This window comes from Calidris pugnax, unplaced genomic scaffold, assembly GCF_001431845.1.
Source record: "Calidris pugnax isolate Ruff unplaced genomic scaffold, ASM143184v1 scaffold219, whole genome shotgun sequence".
In the NCBI taxonomy this organism is placed as follows: Eukaryota; Metazoa; Chordata; class Aves; order Charadriiformes; family Scolopacidae; genus Calidris; species Calidris pugnax.
Window position 1 is genome coordinate 19,148,888 of NW_015094507.1, and position 15,944 is coordinate 19,164,831.

The 15,944-nt window shown below is 40.6% G+C and overlaps 1 protein-coding gene across 1 annotated transcript in view; it reads left to right on the forward strand.

Moving 5' to 3' along the window:
* Positions 1-15,944, forward strand: part of LOC106901777 (clathrin coat assembly protein AP180-like) — a 68,145-nt gene that overhangs the window by 15,016 nt on the left and 37,185 nt on the right. The window contains 5 exon segments of the mRNA XM_014964746.1: positions 8,359-8,501; positions 9,588-9,663; positions 11,340-11,442; positions 13,379-13,472; positions 14,788-14,899. Coding sequence (XP_014820232.1) covers positions 8,359-8,501; positions 9,588-9,663; positions 11,340-11,442; positions 13,379-13,472; positions 14,788-14,899 — 528 coding nt within the window.

The following is a 15,944-nucleotide window of genomic DNA, read 5'->3' on the forward strand; positions in this document are numbered from 1 at the left end:
GTTTGAACTGCTGAAGGAAATGGCTTGTAGAATCACAAAGGGATATGGGGCTGGAAGGGACCTCTGGAGATCATCCAGTCCAACCCCACCCAGAGCAGGTTGCACAGCAACGTGTCCAGGCGGGTTTGGAATGTCTCCAGAGACAGAGACTCCACCACCTCTCTCTTCCAGGGCTCTGCCACCCTCACGGTGAAGTTCCTCCTCATGTTTAGATGGAACTTCTTATGTTCAAGTTTGTGCCCGTTCCCTCTTGTCCTGTCCCTGGGCACCACTGAAAAAAGCCTGGCCCCATCCTCCTGACACCTACCCTTGAAGTATTTATAGGTGTTGATTAGATTCCCCCTCAGTCTTCTCTTCTCTCAACTAAGAAGACCCAAGTCCCTCAGCCTCTCCTCATAAGAGAGATGCTCCAGGCCCCTCATCATCTTTGTAGCCCTGAATGAGAGAGAGAGTTCTCGTAGAATGAGAGCTGAGATTTGCCATGCAGGATTAAAGTTCCTTTTAATGCAAAGTTATTGATCAAATGCTCAACACAAATGCCACTTGCTATGTTAGTAGAGTTGTTTTCCATGTCTCTTCCTCCCCTAGAAATTGACATCTAAGATGCCATATTGCGGTAGGATGGGGAATAGCGTTTCTCCAAGACAGTTGCTCTTATATGTCCACCAAATGCAAATGGTATTTTGTATAGGTTAAACTACAAGAGCTGTGCAAAAAAGGTAGTGCAATGATGATGACTTGTGGCCCAGCTGCTAAATCAATAAAATAGAGAAGTGGCACATCTAGCTCCAGAATTATGTGGTGTTTCATATCGACATAGGCAGAACTGCTCAATTCTTGTCCTTGAGCAGAAAAATACACGTTTCTGCTGAGCTAGTTGTGGAGCAGGGTCTGGGTGGAGCGGGGATCTGGAATGGGGTCTGTGGGTGAGAGGAAAAGGTTGTTAGAGCAGTGATTTCTTGTCTTTTCCCTGCTTTGCTGAACTTGTATTCTTGCCCGAGACAAATTCTTTGGTATTCAAAGTGAGTGAATTTACAGAATCACAGAATTCAGTCAGTTTGAATACCAAAGATTTTGTCTCAGGTGAATTCTGTACAAATGAGGTTCAAACTGGGCCTCTTGCTGCTTTGGACAGGGGAAAGAGTCAATGCTTAATAACTAAGGCTTTTCCTACAGTGAAGCTGCCTGAAAAAGCTGTGGTGGCTGCAGTTGGGAGGGTACCAGGCAGGGTTCTTCAACCATGGGGCCTTTTCTCCTTCGCTTCATGTTCTGGCTTCGTGCATGTGAGACTAAAAACCTTTGCTTATTATGTTTGCATTAGGGAGTTTGTGTAGCCCATCTTCTGAGTGACAGCTCTATTGTTCCAGATACTTAATTCCTGAATAAAATTAAAGCTTTTATTTTTCTGAATAGCTGGATCATGGGTGTCAGTAAGGTCTCAGACTTTGCCCCTAAAATGTATTCATCACTAATTAATTAGCAGTCTTAAAACTTAAAAACTACTTAAAACCCCAGTGACTGCTGCTTAAACTTGAGCTTGGGCAGCTGGCCTGAATGTCATCTTTCAGTTGTACTACTCTCAAGGAGAGATCTTCAATGTAAACACTAAAGGTAATGCACATTCTTCTCCCCCAGAGGCGGTGGAGCTCTAAGTTGTGGGAGCTTCTCTTTTAAGTAATAAGTATTCATAGCTCATGGAACTTGAAGGAGTTGCTTATGGGAAGATTCTTTTTTAATATAGTATAATCACACTTTTCCCCCATTATTAGTACATAGGGAGACAGCTGCCTTGGTTGCACACTTTCAGATCCAGTAGAAGACCACCTGATAGTGGGCTTTTATCTTCCCCTTTCCAAGGGAGCTGCACCTGAACCTCTTGGGAGATAAAACCATATGTATAAATCATTAAGGATCAAAAGGGACACAAATCCAACAACACAACTGGTTTAATATTGCTAATGAGCTGGGGTGGTTTTTGCAGGTGACTTAAAACCAAGTATGTTGCCTTGATACCATGGGGAGGAGGGGGTACAAACCGCATGAAAGTGCATTGGAATAAAATCCACCAATGTGCATGGGCAGTAGACTTTTCAGCTTTTTTTTTTTTTTTTTCAAAGTAAGTATTTGGTGATAGAGAAAGTGGTGTGCTGTTGTACTTAAAAATGAGTACTGTGATAACAAGGTGGTTCTAAAGTTAATTAAACTCAGTTTGAGAAATTGGAGGAAGCGCCAAAAGAAATCTGCTGGTACTCAAAGTCATCTGCCCTATTTCTCCACAGACTCTTCATGTGATTGATAGGGAAGAAGAAACTCTTTTTCTCTTCTGCAAAACACTTAATGCTATGGGTAGCATGAGTATGCCTATGAGTAGGCAGAGAGGAAGAAATTGTATATAAAAGGTTGTCTTAGTGCAGGATGCAGTTGTGTGGTTCAAAGCCTGACTGCCATGACCTCTCAGACTTCAGGTTCTGCAGCAAATATTCGTCCTCACAAGAGGCTGAGATGTGTTTGGCAAGAAGGAGATCTGTGAAGTAAGGCTGGAGAGGGGAGGTAGCAGTCTCCCCAGTTATTTGTGGTCACGAGGACCATAGCTGTGTTAGTGGGAAAGTCTCTGTGGTACCTGGAGAGCACACGCTCTGTGGAAGGTCGTCTTTAGGTTTGTTGAGTTGGTGTAGGCATGAAAGGGCATGGGCAATGTCTGGAAGTTGCTGGACTTGGATAAAGGATGGGCTTGCTGGGGTCAAGATGAGATGTAGTAACTCTTGAGGTAGACTTCTGGGGAGGAAGGAGGAGACAGAGTTGCTGTTCTGCTTGGGGACATTATTACAAGCCAGGTTATGATGCGTGTTTGTGGAGATGGGACAAGCTGGGGGTGAAAAGTTTGGATGGTAAACTTTAATCCTGCAGATAAATTCCCAACTCTTGTTTGTGGAATTGCTTGATAGTCAGAGCCAACAACATTAAAACCATATCATGTTCTCATGAGCAATTGTTGTAGAGGCAGAAACCGGTAACTTTGTTCTGCTTTCCAGTACTCTTTTGTGGTCAGTCTTCTGTAGACCTGGAAGTTCAGTTCTTGCATTGGTTAGCACAATGATGTGATAGCTTCCTCATACAGTTCTGTGTCTTGCAAGGGAGGACTCGTACTGTTACTTGCCTATTTAACTCTTTTGGTGGAGGCTTGCAAACTCTTACTTCAAGCTGCTTCTTTCTGTTCTTGATTAGCCTGGATTTGGAACAATCCTACATTTATTTTCTATAGGTTCAAGGTATTATTTAAATACTTATAAGCAAAAAAAAACCCCAAAACCAAAAAACCAACTTGTGAAGACTATTACACCATTCAACATAATAGAGAGGAAGGTCTGTAAGGGGGTTACTATTGGAGAGATTTGGCAAAGTTTAGGACCTGAATATATGAGCACAGCTCAGATGCTGAGGCAGCTCGTGTGTTAATTCAGCTTGGAATGACAGCTGCTCTTATGTGGGCACCAATATCCCTCTGAACAGAGAAGTCTTGCCCTCTGCTGCTCTTCCTCTGCGTGCTGAAATGTAAATTGTGTAGAATTAACTTTGAACTGGGGAATCCCAGGTCTGTTTGTTAAGGAATTGAGTAAAAAAAGAAATCCCCCAAACAAAACAAGAAATAGCCCTGCCCAGATACAGAATACAATCTGAAAAGGTAAAGAAATAAGAGAGATTCTTTAAAGTGTTGTATAATCTCTCTCATTAAAAAAAAAAATAAAAAATCTCAAAACCAGGAAGTTGCTTTTAATGAGACTGAAGTAGTCTGAAATTCTGAAGACTTTGAAGTTTTCTTGCTGTTCTCTTTTTTGCCTTGTGATCTTAGTGAACACCAAAACTAGTCACATTTTTAAGTGATCTCTTTAAAAGGTCAGGAAGAGCTAAGGTGTCTTAATTTACTTCCATCTCCCTCACTGAACCCTCTACCGACCTTCCTCAATTTGGCAGGTTTGTCGTTTTATTAATGAAGGTGTTAATCATGCTCTAGCTTCTCTTCCCTAATTAAGTTGCAGGTGTCTTAAGACTGGATCAAAAAGTTGGCTAATCAAAAAGTTTATAGACTGGTATTTAGATTTAAGTCATGGTGTCAAAGAATTGATAACCATTTATTTCTATGTACATTGGTTTTGCATCTCAAAACTTAACTAGAAAAAGTATATTGAAATCCAAATTATAATTTAAACAAGGATCTCCAGACTGAGTAAGTGTTCAAAATAGCAGCTACCAACATGTGAAGAGAGGAAATGGGAGGAATAATGTACTGTGATTAATGTTATCTGGTTTGTATTAATGAATCCACCTGTGACTTGCTGGGAAGACTGAACTTCATCGTCTCTTTTGAAAACTGAATCCCTGTCCCAGCGGTAAATGTCTGGATCTGTATCTTTAGAAAATGTAGCTTCTAGATTTTGTTTTTCCTTGTATGCATTTTCTTTTCCCTTGTAACTATTCTTCCCTACCACACTGAAGTCAAATTAATTTTGCCAAGTCTTACTTTAAAATTTAGCTGCAGCTCAGAGGTTTTTTTTTTTTTGATGGTTACATATGCTTGTGAGTTGCTCCAGACACTGATGATTGCTGGTTAAACTGAGACTCTATGGGGAAAGAAACCCAGGAAGCTTCAATTCCTTAACTTCGTGGCATGACTTAATGGGAAACAGCTCTGAAAGAATGAATCCCCCATCTCCTCCTTTTCTCCCTCAGATGATGGGTGAAATCTTCATGTGGGGTTTGATTCTTTCCTGTGCACTGAAAGTAGTAGGGCTAAATTTAGTCACACCTCTCTGACCTGTTGGTACAAGATGATCAAGGAGAATTGTTGGTGCTCTGTGAGCTTGAACTGCTGTCATACAATAGCGTGGCTTTACCGCCTGTCATACTTTGTTTGCAGAACTGCCTTCTTCAGGGGTGGTATTACTGAGGTTATAAAAGTTGACTTTACATTTCAGAAGGTGTTCTGAAAAAAAACACAACCCCAAACCAACGCTCACAACCAAACCAAAAAAACACCCTGAAAACAAACACTTGCAAATCAACCTTGGTGAAGAGATCACATAACTTTTGTCTCATTACAGAAAATCATTCCACTGACATGAAACTGAAGACAACTTGCAGATTTTATGCCCAAACAAAAGGCAATTTTAAACACAATCACTGCAGTTCTCACAGGCTTCTGACTCTGAGCTATAGATTTCTGGGAGGAATAATGTACTGTGATTAATGTTATCTGGTTTGTATTAATGAATCCACCTGTGACTTGCTGGGAAGACTGAACTTCATCGTCTCTTTTGAAAACTGAATCCCTGTCCCAGCGGTAAATGTCTGGATCTGTATCTTTAGAAAATGTAGCTTCTAGATTTTGTTTTTCCTTGTATGCATTTTCTTTTCCCTTGTAACTATTCTTCCCTACCACACTGAAGTCAAATTAATTTTGCCAAGTCTTACTTTAAAATTTAGCTGCAGCTCAGAGGTTTTTTTTTTTTTGGTTACATATGCTTGTGAGTTGCTCCAGACACTGATGATTGCTGGTTAAACTGAGACTCTATGGTACTGGGGAAAGAAACCCAGGAAGCTTCAATTCCTTAACTTTGTGGCATGACTTAATGGGAAACAGCTCTGCGAGAATGAATCCCCCATCTCCTCTTTTTCTCCCTCAGATGATGGGTAAAATCTTCATGTGGGGCTTGATTCTTTCCTGTGCACTGAAAGCAGTAGGGCTACATTTAGTCACACCTCTCTGACTTGTTGGTACAAGATGATCAAGGAGAATTGTTGGTGCTCTGTGAGCTTGAACTGCTGTCATTCAATAGCGTGGCTTTATCTCCCATCATACTTTGTTTGCAGAACTGCCTTCTTCAGGGGTGGTATTACTGAGGTTATAAAAGTTGAGTTTACATTTCAGAAGGCGTTCTGCAAAAAAAAACCAACCCCAAACCAACGCTCACAACCAAACCAAAAAAACACCCTGAAAACAAACACTTGCAAATCAACCTTGGTGAAGAGATCACATAACTCTTGTCTTCTGTCTCATTGCAGAAAATCATTCCACTGACATGAAACTGAAGACAACTTGCAGGTTTTATGCCCAAACAAAAGGCAATTTTAAACACAATCACTGCAGTTCTCACAGGCTTCTGACTCTGAGCTATAGATTTCTTGTATCTTACATGAGTCTGTCTAACAGAACGTGGCATGACTTAATGGGAAACAGCTCTGAAAGAATGAATCCCCCATCTCCTCCTTTTCTCCCTCAGATGATGGGTGAAATCTTCATGTGGGGTTTGATTCTTTCCTGTGCACTGAAAGTAGTAGGGCTAAATTTAGTCACACCTCTCTGACCTGTTGGTACAAGATGATCAAGGAGAATTGTTGGTGCTCTGTGAGCTTGAACTGCTGTCATTCAATAGCGTGGCTTTATCTCCCATCATACTTTGTTTGCAGAACTGCCTTCTTCAGGGGTGGTATTACTGAGGTTATAAAAGTTGAGTTTACATTTCAGAAGGCGTTCTGCAAAAAAAAACCAACCCCAAACCAACGCTCACAACCAAACCAAAAAAACACCCTGAAAACAAACACTTGCAAATCAACCTTGGTGAAGAGATCACATAACTCTTGTCTTCTGTCTCATTGCAGAAAATCATTCCACTGACATGAAACTGAAGACAACTTGCAGGTTTTATGCCCAAACAAAAGGCAATTTTAAACACAATCACTGCAGTTCTCACAGGCTTCTGACTCTGAGCTATAGATTTCTTGTATCTTACATGAGTCTGTCTAACAGAATTAAAAAAAAAAACCAAAACATAAAAATCACTTGTTGCTGCCCTACTACTTATGATTTAAGTACTTTAATTTCATGTACCCTCCTCTGCAAGTCTGCACCTTCCTAACGTACAGGACACAAAGCTGTATTTTATTCTTGTTCCCTAAGACAGTCTGATGTCTTACTTCTTCTGTATAAGGTGCAGTTGCTTGCAGGAGACTATTATTCTTCAGTATGAACTAATGTCTATTTTTGCCTTCTTTCCTATTGTTGAGGAGGTCTTAATGCATGCCTGAATGTGCTCTTCTGCTGTCTAGGTCTGTAGAGGCTCTAGGAGCTGTGTTGTACCATGCTGATGAAATTCTAACCTCTGGGATGACTAGAGTATCTGTTTCTGGTGATACCTCCTTTTGCTGATGTGACTGGGTTCAGTGTGTTTGACGTGTTACCTGTAAGTGAAGAATTCAGTAATACTTACTCATCTAACCCAGAGTCAGTGAACCACCACAATTAACTTGAAAACCCCGTAGGGAGTAAAGTCACGGGATGTTGTGCACCCTGACTTCATCTGGGATGAATCGTAGAACAGCCCACGTTGGAAGAACCTCAAAAGAACACTTGGTCCTGTCTTTCCTGGGAGTCTAGATAAGATTATCCAGCACCCTGTCCAATTGCATCCTGAAAACCTCCAGTGATGGGGACTCTGCCACGTCCCTGGGGAAGTTGTTGCAGTGCATGATTGTTCTTGCTATAAAAAAATTCTTATATCAGCCTCTCTCAGTACAACTGGTTCCTGTTGTTCCTTGTGTTTTCCTTGTGAAGAGAGAGCCTCCATCTTCTTTGTAGCTGCCCTTGAAGTACTGGAATATTGTGATGAGGTCCCCCTGGGTCTTCTCTTCTCATGTTCACATGCTGCTTCCCTGCTCTCTCAGAACTGCTGCATGGCTCAATGACCATTAGAATCCTTTTTACACGTACATTTAATATATATAATATACATACGTACAATGCTGTGTACTTATGTTTACTAAAACAACACACAAAAATAGCAGGAATATTCCTTTCAGTAGCTTTTCCTTAAAAAAACTACAAAGTGTGGGGGTATTCATATATATATATATTTTTATATAGACATGCAATAAGAGAGAGAAATGACCCTATAAATAACCCTATAAAGACCTCTATGCCAAAAAATATCCCGTCTAAGCTGTGGCTCGGCTTTCATTTTTCAGGGGCCAGATGCAAAGGAAATATTGGATGAAATACGTAGGCTATGGAGAAGGAAAAATGTTGGGATGTAGCTCAGGGCAGAACTGTTGGAAAGCTAGTACTGCTGGACTAAAGAGTCAGACCAGTGTTAATGTCAGCATGTACTAAGAGAAATTCTTTTTTGTTTGGGTTTTTGTTTTGCTTTGGTTTGGTTTTGTTTTGTTTTTTAAGTATAGTAAACATTGAACTTGCTGTTTGTCACAACCATAACCTTCAGCCTGGTGGGCTGAGAGCTGGCCCACACCACAAACTCTTCCATCTCATTTGTGGCACCTGACACCTTCCTTGTCTCTCTCCGACAGACTTGATCCAAGCAACTAATGAAACGAACGTGAATATTCCTCAGATGGCCGATACACTTTTCGAGCGAGCAACCAATAGCAGCTGGGTGGTCGTATTCAAAGCCTTAGTTACCACACATCATCTAATGGTTCATGGCAATGAGGTAAGCGTGGTCAGCTTTTTCTCGAGAGCACGTTGGCACCCAGCAGACTTCAAGCCAAAAACCTGTGTAGGGCAAAGGCATCTCTTCTGAACCAGGAAGGACCTGAGAACAAAGGGCAGGGATGGTTCTTGATGAGGAGCAAACCTACCTTAACAACATCTTTAGAGGCATGAGGATCATCTGTCTCTTCATTTACAAAGCTGTAGCATAAGAGAAAGCAGCAGCCTGTTCCAGGACGCCGACAGTTTATGTGCTGTCTGGAAACTGAGTTATGCAAGATTAAAGACTACCTGGGGCTTTTTCACTAGAGTCAAAGCTGATGTTCTGGCACGTGTGTACTGCCGTCTGAATAGCTGCCCTCTCTGAATGAGCATTAAAATCTTTCTAGAATTGTAAATTCAGTTTGATAGCCTTTTTGGGTTGTGTTTTCCTTGCCCTTGCTTTTTATTGACCTGTGTAGACTGGTATGTCTGCGTAAAAACAAAAAGCATGCTTAAAGAGCTTCAGTATGACTGGGAAACAATTCCTCCCTGGCTGTATGTAAAGCTTTTTTTTCATGCAATGAACTCCAATGTCACAGCGTAAATTTTCACTCTTGTCCTATATTTGCATTCCAAGTTCTGGCCAATATTCTGATTTCCTTTCAGTAACTGTTTCAGGCTGTTAGTCCCTGTACTTGATGTGGGGCCTGCTTGTTATTAAAATGGGCCCTTGGCTTGGCTGAAGCTGGGGGCTGCTGGATTGAAAATCCTGGGACTATCCTGGATATGCAGCTTTGGTAGCAGATAAATCTTCTGCTTCCTCCAGCCTCTTTGATAATTAACCATTTTTATTGCTCCTTCCACAATCTGGTTTGTATTTTGCAGAGAATCTAATTTTATGTGTACGACAGGATATTTAGTAGAGATTCAGGCTAAATGTAATTAATCCAAATGGATGAAAAAGGTTTTGAGGAAGGTATTGCAGGCTGAGACAAAAATCTGGGTTTTCATGCGTGTGTGCTGGAACTAGACTGGTGATCTTCCTGCTAAGAGGTACAAAGCCTTCAGATAGAGCCTGTGATAAGAGAATAACTTTGTGTTGCAGAGATTTATTCAGTACCTGGCATCTAGAAACACATTGTTCAATCTCAGCAATTTTCTGGACAAAAGTGGATCTCACGGTAAGCCTACTCATGTCTTTAATCTTAACAAGATTCTAAATAAGATACTATTGTTAATTTGCTCCTTCGTTCATAAGATGTAAATAATACAAAAATGTGCTACCTTTTTATAAGTGCTTAATGAATACAGGAGCTCAAGTGAACTGCCGAGGGCACCAAAAGAGCTAGATGGTTTTGATCTGAGTAGTGAGTTTAGAAAGGTCTAGGCAGAAATTAAGGACTTTTGTCTAAAGCTTACAAAAATCTGTTTTTCTACTTTGACTCTGGAATTTTTAGTGAATTTTCCTGGTCCCTCACTTAAGAGAGGAAAAGCTTGTTTCATGATAGCTCTTCTAGAGAAGAGGGAAAACCTATCATTCTGCAGCTCTCAGAATATTTGTAGACTGTAGGCAGAATGCAGAAATGCTACAATAACGTGCAAGGTCGAAGCAATGCCATGTAACTCCATGTAACGTGGGGACGTGACACCAAGATTTGAGCATCTTTTAGAAAGGGTAACACGTGGCAAGAACAAAGCCAAACACTTCTTAAAACTCGGTTTGTCTAAGGAAAACATGCTATGTGTGTCTTGAGCATCTTTTAGAAAGGGTATCACGTGGCAAGAACAAAGCCAAACACATCTTAAAACTCTAAGGTTTGTCTAAGGAAAACATGCTATGTGTGTTCAGAGATACTGGTATTTGGCATCAATGAATTCTGTTAAATGCATGCTTTTGTGTTCTCTGCCACTTTCTTTAAACTTAAATTGTCGTTTCAGAGATAATACAATAGCGTGTCATAGATAATGAGGCATCAGAGTCGGTAGTGTTAAGCCTGAGTTGGCAGAGATACTTCATGTTGAGAGGTATTAAGGAAAAATACAGTCAGTGACTAAGTCAAGGTGTGTGGATTTTAATAAAGGTACCAAACGGAGACTTGTACTGAAGAGGAGGATATTTCTGCACAAATTTCTGTAGCGTAGAGGAAGAAACTTTGAAAGAAATACCTGAAGGGTAGGCTGTAATACGAACTGCTCAAAAGTCTTCTAGGCTTGAAGGTCACTCGAGTTTGAGGCTGCTTGTACAGTATCGTGTGCCTTGAAGATCTCTGGTGTAAGAGTTCAAAGACAACACTCATCCCTGTGAATGCCATCATCATTTCTTTGTTCCGATAAACCTAGTCAGGGGAATCTTGAAGGTCAATGTAAAAGCTAGAGGGACTGACATATATAAAATAGCAGAAGTGTTTCAGTTGAAATTGATCTTTCCCCTGTAAGTCACGTACCAATTAAGTATAAACTTTGTGTTAAATTGGCATTTTTCTCCCCTTAGTAGATGGGTAACTAATGTCACCCTCAAATAACATTACCACATAACTGTGTAGGAGCCACGAGCAGGTTCCCCCAGGAACCATGCCACTGGATGAATCTGTTGGAAGCAGAGGACAGATTTTTGGGTGCAGCACTACTGCTTTTTCTTCAGAAGCTGCAAGATGTCTTGTGATGCCTGTTCTGCATGTGGAGTTGTACAGTGCAACAGAGATCATGTAACCTTAGGATCTATTGACTGTATATTATCAGTATCAGACTGTATATTATCAGTATCAGACTGTATCATTATACAATTGACTGTATATTACTAAAGAACCTCTAAACAAGCATGGAAATTAAATGCAAAACGTGTAACTGTTTTTTGCAGGCTACGACATGTCCACCTTCATAAGGCGTTATAGTAGATACTTGAATGAAAAAGCGTTTTCCTACAGACAGATGGCATTTGACTTTGCAAGAGTGAAGAAAGGGTAAGCAAAGTTTAGATACGTAAAGGGATAGGATTGCCTGAACCATGGAAGTCTTATTTGTGGCATTACACTTAATTTTAGTATCTCAGTGACTTCACTCTTACTTTGTTTAGATGATGAAACACCAAAATGGTTGGATTTCCTATGTATTTGTAATTGGTTAAAAATTGCACAGGGAGGAGAGGAAAGACTGTGGGTAGGAGGGCAAATAATGATGACTAAAGTAAGGTGCCCTGCAGAACTGGGAGCTTTTAGAGCTAGGTGTTAAATCTGACTCTTAATAAATTCCGCTGCAGCGAGACTGTGTTTAGGATTCAGAAAAGAAAATGCTCTGAAACTATATTTAGGATATTTCGTTACTCTCCAGACCCTTTCCATAAGAAAGATGATTACAAAGGAAAACTGAAGCAAACACCTGAAGTTTTTTGGAGGTAACAGTTATAAACTGAATAGAATAAGGTTGTAAACTACTGGTTTTATTTCCCACAAGGACCATGTTTAAAAAAAAAAAAAGGTAACCCAGCCCAGAGTAGTATGTTGGTATTTATCACATAATTTTTCAGATCTCTGACTCCTCTCACTGGGACTTCAATGGCTCTAGATTCTCTCTTGAGGCACAGACAACATAGCAAGTGGCTTAACATGCACTGAAGGTGCCCCTTAGTGTGTAGTCAATTGAAGATGCTCCTGCTAATTTTGAGTTGCATACAGGATCCTTCTGGCAGTTGGGGTATATTTGGCAGCCTGGGATTCTGTGATGTTAATGCAGGCAGCACTCCCAGGCTTTCCTCTCCTGCCTCTCAAACTGTTGTGTAGCTGGATGCCATTCCCACAGTGGGGACCGCTCTTGAACCTGTCTGGAATAGCAATCATGGAGAAGTTTCTGACATGAAGACTAGTAGGCAATTGGATTGATATTTCAGGCAGGCTTTGATCCAGCAGGATGCTGTTGCATCTTAAGTTCCCTTCGTCACCTAGTGCCTTCAAACACTTCATCTTAAATAAACATAAGTTTGAGTTGCTGGGAATCCTTCTATTCCTGCCTTGCTTATACGTTCCTGGAAAGGCTTCCAATGTGTGTTATTTCTGGTGCTTGAAACGAGGTGCTGCCTCAGAGTATGGCATAAAATAAGTAAAAATGGTGGTATGTGTTCCCTGAGAGGAGATGCTGTACCTGTTGGTGGCTGGAACGGGGCAATACATCATGGTGGTTGTGCAGGTTTGTGATATTCAGAGATAAAAATGGGCACGTGTAAAGACTCCTGTAAAACTACGGGGGGCAATTATGTGTCCGTGACTGCTGCATCATCCTGTTGGAGTAATGGTTCAGGATGATAAGGGAGATCAAAGTCAGTGGAAGTGCTATGAAGGAGTAATGGAATTAATTAGTACCCAGGAAAAGGAAGGAAGGAAATAAGCTGAGGAAAGAAGCTCTAAGCAAAGATCGCCCTGATTTAACAGAGTTGGCACGCACATATTGTGGCACTTGAAGCGGGGAAAAAAAGCAGCCTATAGATTTTTTTTGGTCTTCACTGGCCACACACACGTCTTTAAAAAGTACCCATAGCAATCAGTTATCATTAGTTATTCATTACAAACTTGATGCAGGAAGATTATCAGCACTCTAAGTACTTCTGTGAGACTATTTCTTGCCAAGTTATTTAAACTCTGTATCTTTTTTTCCATGAAGAGAGCAATCTCTTGCATTCATCAATCTAACACAAAACCTTTCTTCACCTGCTGTCAGGGAGGGTGGCTGGATGAAGCATTTTTCACCTCAGCTCTCACAACGATGTGAGGAGCAGGAGAATCACACAGCGCCCCAAACATTTGAAACGGATTATAGCTGCTTTAAGCTTAAATTTAGACAACAAATCAATTTTGGGGGAGGCAGAGGGGAAACGCCGTGGCTTCTAATCTGTTTTCCCCCTCACAGAGCCGACGGTGTAATGAGAACAATGGCGCCTGAAAAGCTGCTGAAGAGCATGCCAATATTGCAGGAACAAATCGATGCACTACTTGAATTCGATGTACGTATTGAAGCTGACCCAGCTTTAAAGCTGGGCAGTGACTTATAAATGCTGCCTTGTAATGAACATGTTTCACCTTCTGGGTAATGCTTTACTGATCATCCCATTGTGTGGGCCAAAAAATTGCCTTTGCAATGTCCCACTGAGGTAGCGCGGGGAAGAATAGCCCTTTCCTATATGTATGAAATGTGCAGATTGCGCTTTTTTTTTATTTTATAGTGACGGTAGAGGAATGGTATGGGAAATGAGGGGCATTGAGGAATGCCAGCTCAGAGCTTGAGTTTCATCTTCTGCATCAGTGAGGGGAAAATACGGATAAAACAAGGAGACAGAACAATCTTTTTTCTGTCTCTTGGCAACCGACTTCTTTTGGGGGAGAGAGAAATAGCCATTAAAATACCACATGTACATAGTTTGGATTCCTCAAAATCTTCATCGGGTTACAGCTGTAAACTAAATTGGCTAAACTTTAATCTAGACTGTTCATAGACGTGTCTACAATATATTTATAATGTTATGGATGTTGGTGGGATTGTTTGTCTGCCTTAAGGATAAAAACAGGAGTCAATTGCTTTAGGAGGTACAGTGTAACCTTGCAAAGAGGTATTTGAAGGAATCAGTCTCGGAAGTTAGAATTACAGAATTGTTTGGGTTGGAAGGGACCCTTCAAGGTCATGTAGTCCAACCCCCCTGCAATGAGCAGGGACATCTTCAACAAGTTCTGTTCTTGATGGGCAGAAGGCCACACTCCCAGGCAGAAGGCAGAGCCAAGTACAGCTTTCAGAGGAAAGCTTTAAAAGTATGTATCTTGCTAATGTGTTTTTTGTTCTTAAATCACATAGGAATTGTGATAATGGTCTCAGAAGAGGAAGTATTTTTAATAAAAGAAAGATCTTTTAATAAACGAGCACTTATTTTCTGCCCGAGTTAATGTAAGAACTGGAAGATTCTTGACGCCATTAACACAGCTGTATTATCTACTTGATGACTGAGGTTTTGTTAAGCTCTGCTGCGAACTGACATCTTTTGTCCAGTTTCATTAAAGCTCTGTTAATAGCATCTCTGCCTTCCTCCCCTTTGTGATAGGTGAAGGAGTCAAGACTAAGATGTTTACTCTGCTTTAGTGGATTGTTTTGGAATGGTGTAGAAAGCAATCCTACATCTGCTAAGAGAAACCTTTGGTTTCTTTGTGTGAAAGCTTGTATTCAGTGCCTGATTCTATCTATAACACCATCAGATACCTGGTTTTTAACAAGCTAAAACTTTTGATTGCATTCAGCACATATGTCATAAGTAACTGATATTTTATTTGTAGGTTCATCCAAATGAACTGACAAACGGTGTCATAAATGCTGCATTCATGCTTCTGTTTAAAGATCTCATCAAACTTTTTGCTTGTTACAACGATGGGGTTATTAACTTACTAGGTAAGTGCCCTGGTGCCTATGTCTCCCATACCATGAGTGAGTGAAAAATGAGTTTCAGATCAGTGTCAGTTTTTTTACTTAACTTTCATTAAAACTACATTTTTCTTGACTGTTCTTTTCTGAAGTGGGAGAAAACTTTAACCTGTAATCTCTTACATTAGTGTCCATCTGAGACTGGATTGTCATATGCCCTTAAAATTGCATAGATTTCTACTTAAAGACACTGAGCATCTTTGTGCTTAAATAAATGCACAGTGCTGTGTGAGCTTGCGTAATATTTACTGCAAAGTTAGCGAAGGAACTTTCCCTCTTTGATTGCATTTTTAAGATGCCCAGGTTCTTCTGTTATAAATTCTATGTGGTAGCCTGATACGAGATAATATACTCCTGAATAAGACTCCTGTGAGCACTTCAGCTGGTCTATAAAGACAGCTCAGAACTGAGATTTTTTGGCCAGTGTGACTGACCCAAAACTCTGGCTGCCACTGGAACAGGAAGAAACTGAGAGGTTACAGACAATGAACAGGCAAAAAAGATGGTCCTGAGCTGTAAAGCTCAAACAATTATTTTTTTTTTTTTGCATCTACGTTGCAACACTTTGTGGTGGTTTCATAAAAGTAAGTCTTTTGACTAAGCTTATGGAGCAGGTACAAATGTGCTGGGCATAACAATTGGATTGAGATTTCACTGTCTGCTGCTGTTAAAAGCATGAGTTTACGTTGAAATATGTGGCAGTTGTGCTTGATAATGGACATGAACCAACTTAAGAGAGCTACTCAAGTGGAAAAGGGGTTGTTCTTTCAAGTGAAGACAACACGGGAGAGTACATATTAATATATGTTGAAGTGTCCTTAATTACTTTGACTTTTAAGTTTGGTGGCTGCTTCACCTGTTTGCTTTTTGTCTTTAAAAACCTGGTTTATGTCACACACAATGCTACCGCTGGTTGGGGTGCAGTTTTCCAGTCTGTATAATTCTTTAGCAGTTCAGCAAGCCCAACGTCTAAATTCTACACAGGACTAGGAATGCCACTAGCTTAGTGTTC